Below are 12,612 nucleotides of genomic sequence, written 5' to 3'. Positions count from 1 at the left end.
AAGGCACAGTGACTTCCACAGATACAATTTCAATGAGATTACTATGGTTTTTTTTTTTTTATGTGAAAGAGAATCAGAAGTGTTTTTAAAAATCCGACGGGAGGATGTACAAATCACAGTCCAGCAAGGACTCTGGGCAGCTATCCCATCGTGGGCAGTCTGCTGTAACTTTACTGAGAGGCCTTTCACCTCTCTGGCGTCCTTCAAGACAAATTTTTAAAGAGGCAGAAAAAACTCTTTTATAAAAAGATTAGAATAAGAAACATACCAAAAAAAAAAAAAGTACACGGATTTTTCCCTTTTGAATACAGCTGTAGCTGTGAATTAGCATGCCTCCCAGAGGCTCTCAGTCTGTTTACCGGAGCTTCAAGGACTGGCTTATGAAGAAAGGAGTGCTTTATCAGAACAGCACCTATCACTCTTTTTAACAAATCCAACATTGCCTGTGGTCTTATATAAAAAAGATAGCAAAATATCTCACTGGGTTGATGAGAGACGGGAACAGCTGGTGAGTTCTTAGAGCTTACAAACTAGTAGCTGAGAAGTAGGTTAAAGGAAGTTGTTGAACATTATTTTATTGAAGATATTAATTTATGAGGCCAGCTAGGGTCCGAGGGCTTATCATGGAACCTTATTTTATTGTTCGATTAGTGTTGAGATGACATCAATTACATTTGTTGTAATAATTTTTATTTTTATTTTACATTTCAGAAATTTCTATGTGACCAAACTGATGTGAAATCAAGAGTACCATGGGATGCTTTAAAAATCTATTAATGGGCACGCCTGAAATCCCAGCACTTTGAGAGGCAGAGGCAGGTGGATCTCTGTGAGTTTGAGGCCAGCCTGGTCTACAAACAAGTCCAGGACAGCCAAGGCTATACAGAGAAACCCTGTCTCCACGCCCCCCCCAAATCTATTAATGGTGATGATGACAACTACTAAATAGTCTTTGTGGGGGGGGTGGGGTATTCAGGCTGTGTTTCCCTGTAGTGAGCTGGCCAGGGAAGCAAGGCAGGAACAAGTGGCAGATGGAGACCTCAGTTGGTGAGTGAAGGTGGTGAGAACAGACTCTCAGGACACAGGCTTCAGTGAGACAGATCATTTAATTAGGAAGAGCAAAGGCTATTTAAACTTTTAGCGAGTGTGTAGGAAGAATGTGCAACATTGGCCTGAGCCAGGATGCTGGGGATGCCTTATTTGCATAAGGAGGAATTCCATGCGCGGCTGGACATTACCTTATAAAGGGAAAGGACATTTAACCTGGCTGCTGGCTACTTGACCTCCACTGGTGAGGCAAAGGTCAGGGACACAGGGTTCAGTGTTCCTTGCATGCAGGGCAGGGGTAAGTGAGGAATGTTCCTAGTCTTGCCTGTCTCAGGATGGGATGTCCAGGGTTTGGACATGCTTGACCCCACTCTTGCTCCAAGCCCGCCCTCCCCACCCCCATCTTACAGAAGGTGAAGGAGGAGAGGTATATTTTTAAAAGAAAAATAATCAAGAAGTAGACAGCAGCAGTTAAGTTTGGAAGTAAGTTCAGAAATCACGCCGTGGGATGATGAATCTGAGTGCTCTTTTCCAAATTAGCTCTGTGCACATTTTGAGTCTCTTTTCTGTTACTACAAGTCAAGAAAATCACTAAATTTCCATGGAAAGTAGAAGAGGGAAGTAGCAGCCACAGGATTTTATGTAGAAGATATTCTCTATGCCCAACAGCAATCAGAATAGTGGCAGGAAAGGAGATGTATATTAAAAAATTGATCTTGGACTGGAGAGATGGCTCAGGCATTAAGAGCACTGACTGCTCTTCCAGAGATCCTGAGCTCAATTCCCAGCAATCACATAGTGGCTCACAACCATCTATACTGGGACCTGATGCTCTCGTCTGGCCTACAGGCATACACACAGATGGAGCACTCATATATATAAAATATATATATATATATTTTTTTTTTTTTAAATTGATCTCAGCTGGGTGAGGTGACACACGCCTGTGATCCCAGCACTAGAGAGGCAGAGGCAGGCAGATTGCTGTGATTTGGAGGTCAGCCTGGTCTACAAAGTGGGTCTAGGACAGTCAAGGCTACACAGGGAAGCCCTGTCTCGAAAAAAACAAAAACAATAAAATTGATCTCTACCTGAGAAGATTAAAAAAGGATACTTCTTGGTTTGTATAGAAAATTATGGAAGGGTTCCAGCCAGGTAGGCCTCCCTCTTACACAATCAGTTATTGTGAACAAAGCGGCAGAACCCTGTGCTCAGGACCTAGTCATGTGATGGGGGTGGGGGGGTGGGGGTCGCTGATGATCAGGCTGGGAGGGTTAGGATCTCTCCTACTTGAATGATTTACGTAGAGTAGACTCACTCTGGGGACATTCAGGCTCCGTTTCACAGAGTATGTTTCCAAGGGGGTCATGCAGGCTGATTCTGGGCAGGATGCCTGATGGTACCTTATAGAGCAACACACACTGCAAGATAGTTATTTCTCATCCAACTCCTGAGCCTGGTTCCAGGGGAGCTCAGAGCATCCCACCCAGCCACAGGCTGTACCATCTGAGGGTTCCTCTGTAGTTTCTCTCCACCTGGCAGAGTGAACCATGGTGTGTTTATGCTCTTAGACATTTTGCCATTCAGGTTGAATCTCTCTCTGTGGGCCTGGAGGCACACAGAGCCGGTCTGTTTTGCGTTGTCTAAGTAATAAACTCCCTGGATTTGTGTGGGCTCACGAGGGCTCAGGAGTACGGAGCTCATTGACTTAATGTGTGAAACGATAGCCAGCTAAGCTCATGGCTCCAGCAGTGACAGCTATGATCCTCCCCCCCCCCCCCCCGCCACCTCCCCCCCTCCCCCAACCCCGTGACCTAGTCCCTGTGTGAGGCTCTGAGGTTGAGCTTAATGAGCATTATGAAGCTGTTCTGTGTCTACCCCTCCTAGACTGTCTGGGGTGACCCGAAAACACACGTGAGCTTTGCAAGGAGCCACAAAAACCATGTCACCCCGATAGTGTCTTCACCGCCACTGTATCCTCCACGGGGGGATGCGTCAACTGCTTCTGTAGTTGATGCAAAGCAGAACGGTTTTTCCTGCCTGTTCCTTCAAGTTCATGCGTTTTATGCAGAGCGACTTCTACGCTGCCGATTCCCCCCCGCGGCTTCCTTCCTCTGCTGGGGGATCATAGATAGATCAGAGAGCAAAACTGGAGCTTCCCAGGTAGCTTTATCCCAGCCCGTGGCGCCGAGGCACATGCAGCAGAGGTTGTGTTTGTTTCCTCGTCTCTCTGAGAATGATGGCTCCTAATGATTAGTCCTGTAACAGCTGGAGAAATGCTGTTTTGTTTTTCTTGTTCTGTTTTTTGTTTGTTTTTGTTTTTTTTTTTTTTGTTTGTTTTTTTGTTTTGTTTTGTTTTGTTTTATCTGACTTTGTGAAACAAAAACTAACTGCACTCACGGGGTGGTGAGCCAGTACAGATCGCAGAAATCTTAAAAGACAGTCTGCTTTCGCCTCCTGGGAAAGATTAGACAGTTCAGGAGAGATGAGCTTATGCAATGTTCCGCCGTTTATTGGTTGCTTTATTATTAGCTGGGTTGTATAATATATTGCCTGGCATTATTAGACGACCAAACAGAGAAGCTTAAAAATAATGTCTGGTGCTGCCATCTGGTGGCAAAGAACAGCTATAGGAACTATTACAACAACATGAGCTTTGCATCTCGTTGGGCTTTTTTTAAAGTCAATGTTTTAATGTTTATACACATAGACAGATGCTATTCCCAGACTTACCCAAAGAAGCTTCCATTTGTGATAACTGGTAGGAAGTGGAAGCAGAGACTCATGGCTGCTCAGGGTGCTGAGAGAAAGTGACAACTGAATGTCTAACCCTAAACAAAGTACCTACACCTCCCCTTCACAGGCTCAGGGAACATTGCCAAAAGGAGACGGAGAGAATGTAAAAGCTGGAAGACAGACAGAAGAGAGAGAGAGAGAGAGAGAGAGAGAGAGAGAGAGAGAGAGAGAGAGAGAGAGAGAGAGAGAGAGACTTGTGTATTCACGGGTAAGCCTCCTGGGCTCAGTGAATGGTTCAAACCCCACGTGCCCACAAGGCCCTGGTTAAACTCAGTGCGTCACAACACAAAACACAAAGATGTGAATATGAGAAAGGGACTTGTAAGGAGTAAAGAGGTAGGTGAAGGGAGGGCATTGGGGGAGTTAGAAGGGAGATAGCGGGTGGGACGCAAGTAGCCATTGTATATTATATACCACTATGAAGCCGCCAAAGAAGAAAAACCATTCATAACAGATCCAGTGCAGATCCACTCCTTACGGATTCCAGTTTGATTCCAGAATGAAGGAAATAGTATATACATATTTTTGCCTATAAAATATTACTTGGAAATCTCTTCCAATACTACATGAAAAGACAGAAATACTATTTTAAGGACGTTTTCCTAGTGGAATTACAATGCATGTAAAACCTCTGACTAGTATATGCTAGCAAAGGATAGTTTTGATGTCGAGACAATTATTGAAATATTTGGGATGATGTCTTTTTTTTTTTTTTTTTTTTGTAAGCCTGGAAGAACCCGTATGTCCACTTCATAGGGCTGGTGTGGGAATGAATACTCTATGAGGAAAAAGAGTGGGAACTTAGGTCCTCTCTCAAGAAGATGTAGTTGATCTTCATAGATAGAGTGCTAATGTTGTAAGTGTTTGTTTGTAGAATAGGGTTGTGTCCAGTAAATCTGATTAAATGCTAAAAAACAAAACCAAACAAAACCAGCACATTGTTAGTAATATCTCTAATATATACAACGTAAATTTACTCAAAATGGTGCTAGTCTAATATGTAGTCTATTTGTGTTTAGTATTGGAAATTTTGCATTGAAAGTTATTTCTGTAAATTATAAGGGCTCAAACTAATTATTTGTACTTAGCAGGCAGGAAATAGTGCTGAATTCATTTACTGTGGAGGCAGCGACATGTCCCTAGTGGAGGGTACAGTGGTGGTGAGGACACTGCTGCAGCTGGTACGGCTTTGTAGTTCCTTGCAAGGCTCCGGGCCACCCCAGCCTGTAGCACCATGTTGTCACATCAATGTCCTCACTCAGAAATGCTGCCAAGCCCCATGCCAGGCTGGAATTTAAAACAACCCCGTGTGGCAAAGTTGCCACCCCTCGCCTTGAACCTCCCTTCAGATAGACATGCTGTCTAATGAATGTTGTTGGAATCACTTCACCTTGGCCACCAGCATGTGACGCAAACACTGCTCCGCTTGCATTCAGCAGAGCTGAGCACTCGGCCTTGCTGTGCACCACGGGAAGGCTGGAAAAGCCTCTCTGAAGTGAGCGCCTACCTCTGTAACACAGAGCTAAGCACGTGCTGAGAATCCTCTTTCTCATTTTACAGGCACGGTGGGGGAGTTCAGTTATCTATTCTGCAAAACAAACCACTCAAAAGTGGAGAAATTAAGGAACGCCTTGTTCAGGATCCCATGAGGCATCACCTAGAGCGGGGAAGGGGGGGCGAGGGAGGCGGGGGGGGGGGGTCCTTAGGCTAGATTCACTGGCCTCTCCCATGAGACTAAGTTTAACTGGTCAACTGCCAGGAACTCATTGCGTTAGATCTCAGGAAGAGGTCTCTGTCCTAGCATTTTCTTGTATCAGGGTAGCCCAGGGCTCTTCACACAGTCACTGCGTGCCAGGCAAGAGCTCTGCAGACCCCGTACAGGAAGTCACCACTCCTGCGACAAAGTAAGTCATGGCCCAGCTTTAAAAAGCAGAGAAACATTCTTCCATGTGAGGAGGAGGACGCCCAAAGGCTTGAAGTCTGTGGTGAAAGGGACCGTAGCCTTTACCCTCTTGCCGTACAATCTCTTCCTGCAGTGAGCTGTCTAAGCTTACTTAGGGGGTGTTAGTAGGCAGGCTTGATCCTGAGGAATCCGCTTCAGTCTGGGCTTTTTGCGGCAGCTACAGTGAAAACTGAAGATGTCTCCTCTTCAGATACTCTAGCCTCCTGCCTGTTTCTGTTCCCACCTTGTCCCTGTGGTGCAGCTAGAGGGACTGCAGCAGTTTTAACCCTTATGCTCTGATGGCTAGCTAGGAACTTGAAGGAAAATGTGATATGACCTTTTCCTTAGAAACCGTCACGAAAATGTATTCCTGTCCACTGACTCTCCTTGGCCCTGACCGGGGAGCCACGCGTGTACACTCATGTTCACCAGAGTCTACACTGACTCAGACTCAACGTAGCTCGACATCCTACTCAGTGGCACCGCATTAGTTTAAAACCTGGATTTAATTTTATAAGGAGGAATTTTATTTCATCGAAAGCTATCTAAATGTCTCAATGAGCCCATCTCAAGGAGTTATAAACTGGCGCTGTTTGAAGTCTCTGAGGGATGAGGAAGGGGTGAACCTTCCTCACGTACAGACGTATTCACACGCACAGAATAATCCTCCGTGTGCCTGGTTCTTGTTTCATGTTGTTTGTTGCTAACAGAGAAATAAATGTTTAGAAATTGGGTAGGCATGTTTGATAAGAAAGGCTGGGTCTCTTATTTGGCCTGGGGAATCAATTTGCTTAAGTTTCATTTTTAAAATTTAATTTCCCATGTCGATCATTCTAAAAACAAGCGTGCAAACAGTTCTGAGTATGGAGTCTGAAGTTCACACTTGATAAAGGGTCTCGAGGTTTGAATGTGGAATGTCACTACAGGCTTCTGTGCTTGAACACTTAGCCCCATGTTAGTGACCCCATTTGGGAGCTCTTATTAGGAAGATCATCACTGGGGGAAGTGGGTCAGCTGTGGGTGGCCTGAGATTACAGGCTGACCCAACTTCCTGCTTGCTCTCCGCTTCTCCGCTGCTGATGCAGTGGAGGTAGCCAGCCTCCCGTCCCTGCTGCAGTGCCTGCCCACCGTGATGGGATGTCTGCTCTAGCAAAGCCAACCCTCTCTTCCTCACACTGTTTCTTCTCAGGTGTTTTGTTACAGCAACATGAAACGTAACTGAAACGGTTTGAAAAAACTGGTTACTTCCTCTACCCCTTATGGTCTTTTAATAAAGCTTGAGACAGGGAGTTTGGAGATAATGCAGCCATCATATTTACCCAGAGTGACATCTAAGGAGAAATGCAAAAGTCAAACCCACACTGAAGGGACAAAGTAGCTCAAAAGAGAGAGCCCAGCTCTGCAGTCAAACGCTTCAGCTGGGGATGCCATTACTTTCTAACATTCTGCTACTAAAATTTGTTAATGTTGGAATACTTTTCTTTATTATTTGACCAAGTGGGGTCGGATTTTCTATTTCTATTTTTATTTTTAACTCATATGTGTGTGTACGCATTCAGGAGGCAGAGACAGGCAGATGCCTGTGAATTCAAGGCCAGCCTGGACTACAAGAGCTGGTTCCAGGACAGCCAGGGCTACACAGAGAAACCCTGTCTTGAAAAACAAAACAAAACAAAACAACAAAAAGTGCACACAGCACCAATCACAGATCTGAGGTTAGGTGCAAACTTTCAAGTTGGTTATTAAAGAAATAACATATGCAAATCGTAGAACAGAACACTGTCACATAGCCTGGCTCTACAAAGGTGAGTGGAGTCTGTAAAGGAAGAGGGTGTGAATCCATGCCTCGTTCTGTCCTTAAAGAGCCAGGTAGATGCACCTCATTGGCTGAATCCTGTGACTTACAATATCCTTCTCCCAGAAATGAGGCTATCAGTTTATAGTAAAAATATATAGCAGCCCCGAGTGTTCCATGAGCACCCCAGTTCTTTCAGCCTTGCTGCCACTCATGAAGAAGCTAATCATGTATTGAATATTTACATCGGTTTAGGAAACACACTGGACCTAGGATGGGGAGAACAAGCAATCCTTTGCTAAAAAGGGCGAATCTGAGGTCCAGAGTCACTAATTGATTGGATAAATAAGGATCCGGATGCACCCTAGAGTTGGGAATTCAGGTGCTATGTGCCCCATCTTGCTCATGATGGACAGCATGAGCATGTTAATCACGAGATGACACTACAACAAATACTGCAGAAAAAATGGTCTAGCTTTGGATGCTTAAGACATACTGATGGGCTTGCAAGATGACTCCACTGGTCAAAGCACTTGCTGGACAAGCCTGATTGCCTGGATTTGGTCCACGAAACCCATGTATAGAGGCCAGATGTAATGGCACACGTCTGTAATCCCAGCAATCCTACTGTGAGATGGAGGGCAGAGGCAGAATCCTCCGGAAGCTCAAGGCCAGCTAGCAGGAAGTATGAACCATGGCAGAAACAACAAAAAAGGTGGAAGGAGAAAAGCAACACTCAAAAGTTATCCACCATGTCATGTATACAGAGAGAGGATAATAAAAAATAACGAAAAATAGTAATGTAAGGAATAATTTTTAAAAGTTTCTTCTGATACCGCTTTGGCCTTGGACTGAATACTATTTTATAAACAATCTCTCTGAAGGAATAGCAAATAATTCTGATTAAATTTTCAATAAAATTCTAAGGGATCGCCATAACATTTTACTTAAAGATTAACTTATTAAACTGTCACATCCATACAAGATGTGGGGTAAGTGATTCATGCAACATAATAAATATTTAAAGAGTGAAATGTATAAAGGCTGGTGTTAGTTTTTGGTACACTTGCAGAAAAGGATGGTCGGATGTAGGGAAGTCATAGAGTGCAAGTGTCTGCCTTGGATAGCCTAGAATGTCAGTGTGGTCCAGGAACTGAAGATCGGAAAAGCCTATCAAATGAAAAGCTGTGGCAATCACCAAGAAAAGCCTTAGGGGTGACAAACACATGAGGATCTGAACTCATGAGGTTGAAATGACTATCAGCTAGTGGAGACCAAGTGGGTAATGACTGGTTTTCAGTCTCGGGGTCACTCTGGGGAGCTAGGTCTGATTCACTTGGTCCTAGAACCAAATAGTGGATGAGGTGGCTGACAGGCAAAAGGACCGGCTCTGGGAAGGTCCTAACTGGGGTTCTGGGTTGCATCCCCTCAACTCCAGAGCCGAGCAATAGGTGTGGTGGCTGATGCAGGCCAGGAGGACTGACTCTGGAGGTTCCAACTTGGAAATCTGGTTCAAAATTCACACCGTTCCAGGTTGGTATAGGGGATGGAGAGTGGTGTAGGCAGACAAACGGCTATGAGGGATCCCAGTTGGACTCCAGCTGGTCTGTAGCCAAGGGGTGGGTGGGGTGACAGACAGGTGGGTGGGCAGAGGAGCTGGAGGTCTCTAACTGGGGTGCAGATCAGTCTCTACATTGTCCTAGAGCCAACGGGTGGAATAGCTGATGTGTGGGTGGTTCTCAAATTTTTTTAGTTATAAAGAAAACGAGGCTTCTTTTTTCTGTCCATCACTTTGAGACCTTTAAAGTAGAAAAGTAAAGAAAGTTAAAATTGTAATGTATGCCAAACAGTAGACAGCCAGGATGAAACAAACTCAACAGCATCTTTTGAAGTTGTTTGTCTCATAATATTGAGTAAGGGCTTTGGTTTTTTGTTTTTTGTTTTTGTTTTTGTTGTTTGTTTGTTTTACCTTAAAAGTCCTTTGTGTATATATTATACTTTCTGATTTTGTGTTTTTAAAGGGTTTCCATGCATGCTATATGTGGATTTTTAAATGCTTTTTCTTTGGCTCTTTTTGTTCTGTTTGTTTCTTTTGTGCTATTCTATTTTGATTGTTTTTATTTGCCTTATTTTATTATTATCCCCTAGATGCTGTTTTTTTTCTAATGAGAGATAGAAAATGGGTGGATCCAGATGGACTGGGAGGAGCTGGGAGGACTATGGGGGAGGGGAAACCATAACCAGAATATATCGTAATATCGTATGAAAAGAGCATCCATCTTCCAGGCAGAGTTGACGGCCAAACTCTGCCAAGACAGGGTAAGCAAGTCCTCAATAGTTGGTGCCTCACAAATACGTCTGTCAGATATATTGGGGCAGAAGGCTGAAGAAGATGCTCCAACGTTAAGAGAGTTTTTGGGTGGCTGGTCAGGCAGCAAACTGTCTCTGTTACCTTCTCATTTGGGAAGCTGCTAACGTGCACTCCCTGTATACTCAGGTAATTAGTTTAGTCCTTCTCAAGCCTCTGATGGCGTTGAAGACCAAATAGCTTAGTTTTACAATGAAGCTTAGTTGTTTAGGGGTTAAGATGTCTTTAGGTCTAGACAGATGTTTTAGGTTGATAATGATGAGCTATGATAGGTGATTGATTTACATTCAGAATTTTAGGCTCACCAAGATAGGAAAGATGTTTTCTTCACAGCTGCCAAAGACAAGTAGCCAAAACACCATGACTGTAACATTTATACAATTCCTGATTGTTTCATGGTTCTTCTTGTTGTATGTATTTATTGTATATATTGTAATAAAATACATGTATATGTAAAAAATTTAATAAAAAATTAAAATTAAAAAAGAAAAGAGCATCTATTTTCAATTTTAAAAAATACAAAAAGAAAAAGATAGCCTTGTATAGAACTGAAAAAAATGTAATGGTCAATAGTTTAATCTATATATCAAGTTGGATAGACACTCTAAGGGGAATAAAAGATACAAGATAAAAGAAGAAACCCTAGTCTTCAGCCGGGGAGAGGACTCAGTGGATCAGGTTCTTGCCGCACAGATGTGAGGCCTTTGAGTCCCCAGAATAAGTGTAAACCAGCATCCAGCGACAACACCCTGCAGCTCCTACGGGAAGATAGGAGGCAGAAGAGAGCTTGCAGGCCAGGTACAACAGCATAAACAGCAGTGATCAATAAAGAGATTCCACCTCGTGCGAAAGGACTGGCACTCAGAGCTGTCCTCTGACCTCCACGTGAGCTGTATGGCACATGTGCACCTGCATTCACACACATGAAAACTTACACACACACACACACACACACACACACACATTAATAAACTGAACTTTAATGAGGATTTCTCCTTTGTTGTGCTTTCACACAGAGCCAAATGACAAGATAGATCAAAGATTATTTCATAGATTATATCTCAGTTGACAATTTCATTTCAACTTTGCTCTTCTGTAAATAATAGTCTCATGGCTTTTTCTGTTCATGGTCCTTGAGGCAAGGTTTTACTATGTAGCCCACACTGCACCCAAATTCTCTCCACCCTCCTGCCTCGGTCTCCTATGAATGAGAAGTAGGGGTGCCCACAGCTTTACTCATACACTCTTTCCCTTGTTACTGATTTGTGTCTCCCACTGTCTTATGTACAATGCCATGGGCCTCAGGAATGTGGAAGAGCCATGAGCCAGCACACACACTGCTCATTAGTTTGCATCTGTGGCACAGTTATAATAATGAAGCTTCTCAGTGGAAGCTCGGAGCTAATGAGTTGTAATGTTTACAAACAGAGAGGTAGGACCTTTAAAAGACAGTTTTTGCGTGACGTGGTCTGTTTCTTTGTTTGCAGGCGCCTTCATTTGCAAGATGGTGCCATTTGTCCAGTCCACTGCCGTTGTGACGGAAATCCTCACCATGACTTGCATTGCTGTTGAGAGGCACCAAGGACTTGTCCATCCTTTTAAAATGAAGTGGCAGTACACCAACCGAAGGGCTTTCACCATCTTGGGTATGTGAGGCACTTTTTGTCACTTGACAAAATAGCTGATATTAACAATTTAGAAGGGAAGAGATGGGGCTGGAGAGATGGTTCAGTGGTTAAGAGCACTGCCTGCTCTTTGAAAGGACCCGGGTTCAATTCTTAGCACCCACATGGCAGCTCACAACTGTCTGTAACTCCAAAATCTGGCACCCTCACACCAGCACACGTAAATTAAAATTAAATAAAAATATTTTTTTAAAAAATGGAAAAGATTTGTTTTGCATATGGATTCATAGATTCCACTCCATGGCCACTTGGCTCAGTTACTCTTCCTAGGCCTTTGGGCAGTAAAGCAGAAAACATAAACGTGTGACACAGCAGTGGCTCGCCTCATAGCAGGCCACAAGTATACAGACAGAACAGTCTGGGACAAGCTGTATGACAGTCACCTACTTCTCCCAATCAGGCCCTACGTCCATAGTCCACTCATCTATGAATCCATCCGTGGATTAATTCATTCACAACGTTAGTACCTTCATGATCCAATAACGTCCCCAAAGCCCCTGAGCCAGCAGTCAAGTCCTTTGAGACTTTAAAGGCATTTAATACTTAAATTGTAACGTTAGGTGTGGCTATCAGTGTGCCACCTGCAATGTTAATGCCATTCTTCACTGCAGAATAATGAAACACAGTTCCTCTTTGATGTATGGGTGTTCCTGTACACTTTGAGGGATTCACCCTACACCAACTCTCCATTATTTCTACCCTCATATTTAAGTATATTGCTGTGGATATGTTTCTTCAGTTTATATCCTCAGCTTTTAAGTGTTGCGTGTAGCTACTGAACGGTACCTACCAGTGGCATTTTCATGTTAACATTCATCTGAGCCTGAGATGAGAGCTCTGAGCACACAAGAGCAAGAAGATCCTGAGAGAGAACAGGAAGTGTGCTCTGAGGGAAGCAGAGGGCAGGAGTGTTGGGCTGCCCCCCTAATCACTCACATCGAGCCTGTAAGTGCCTGAGAACAGAGTTCTTCAGAGGCCT

The 12,612-nt window shown here is 43.8% G+C and overlaps 1 protein-coding gene across 2 annotated transcripts in view; it reads left to right on the top strand.

The window, feature by feature from the left end:
* LOC311590042 (pyroglutamylated RF-amide peptide receptor) overlaps positions 1 to 12,612 on the top strand; it is a 31,888-nt gene that overhangs the window by 9,005 nt on the left and 10,271 nt on the right. For both annotated transcript variants that reach the window (XM_084768833.1, XM_084768832.1), the window contains exon 2: positions 11,436 to 11,594. In XM_084768833.1, coding sequence (XP_084624959.1) covers positions 11,436 to 11,594 — 159 coding nt within the window. The remainder of the gene's footprint in view (positions 1 to 11,435; positions 11,595 to 12,612) is intronic.

Source organism: Acomys minous (assembly GCF_964271855.1).
Source record: "Acomys minous genome assembly, chromosome: 19".
In the NCBI taxonomy this organism is placed as follows: domain Eukaryota; kingdom Metazoa; phylum Chordata; class Mammalia; order Rodentia; family Muridae; genus Acomys; species Acomys minous.
The sequence above is the reverse complement of the archived record's forward strand: the minus strand, read 5'-3'. Positions and strand labels throughout refer to the sequence as shown.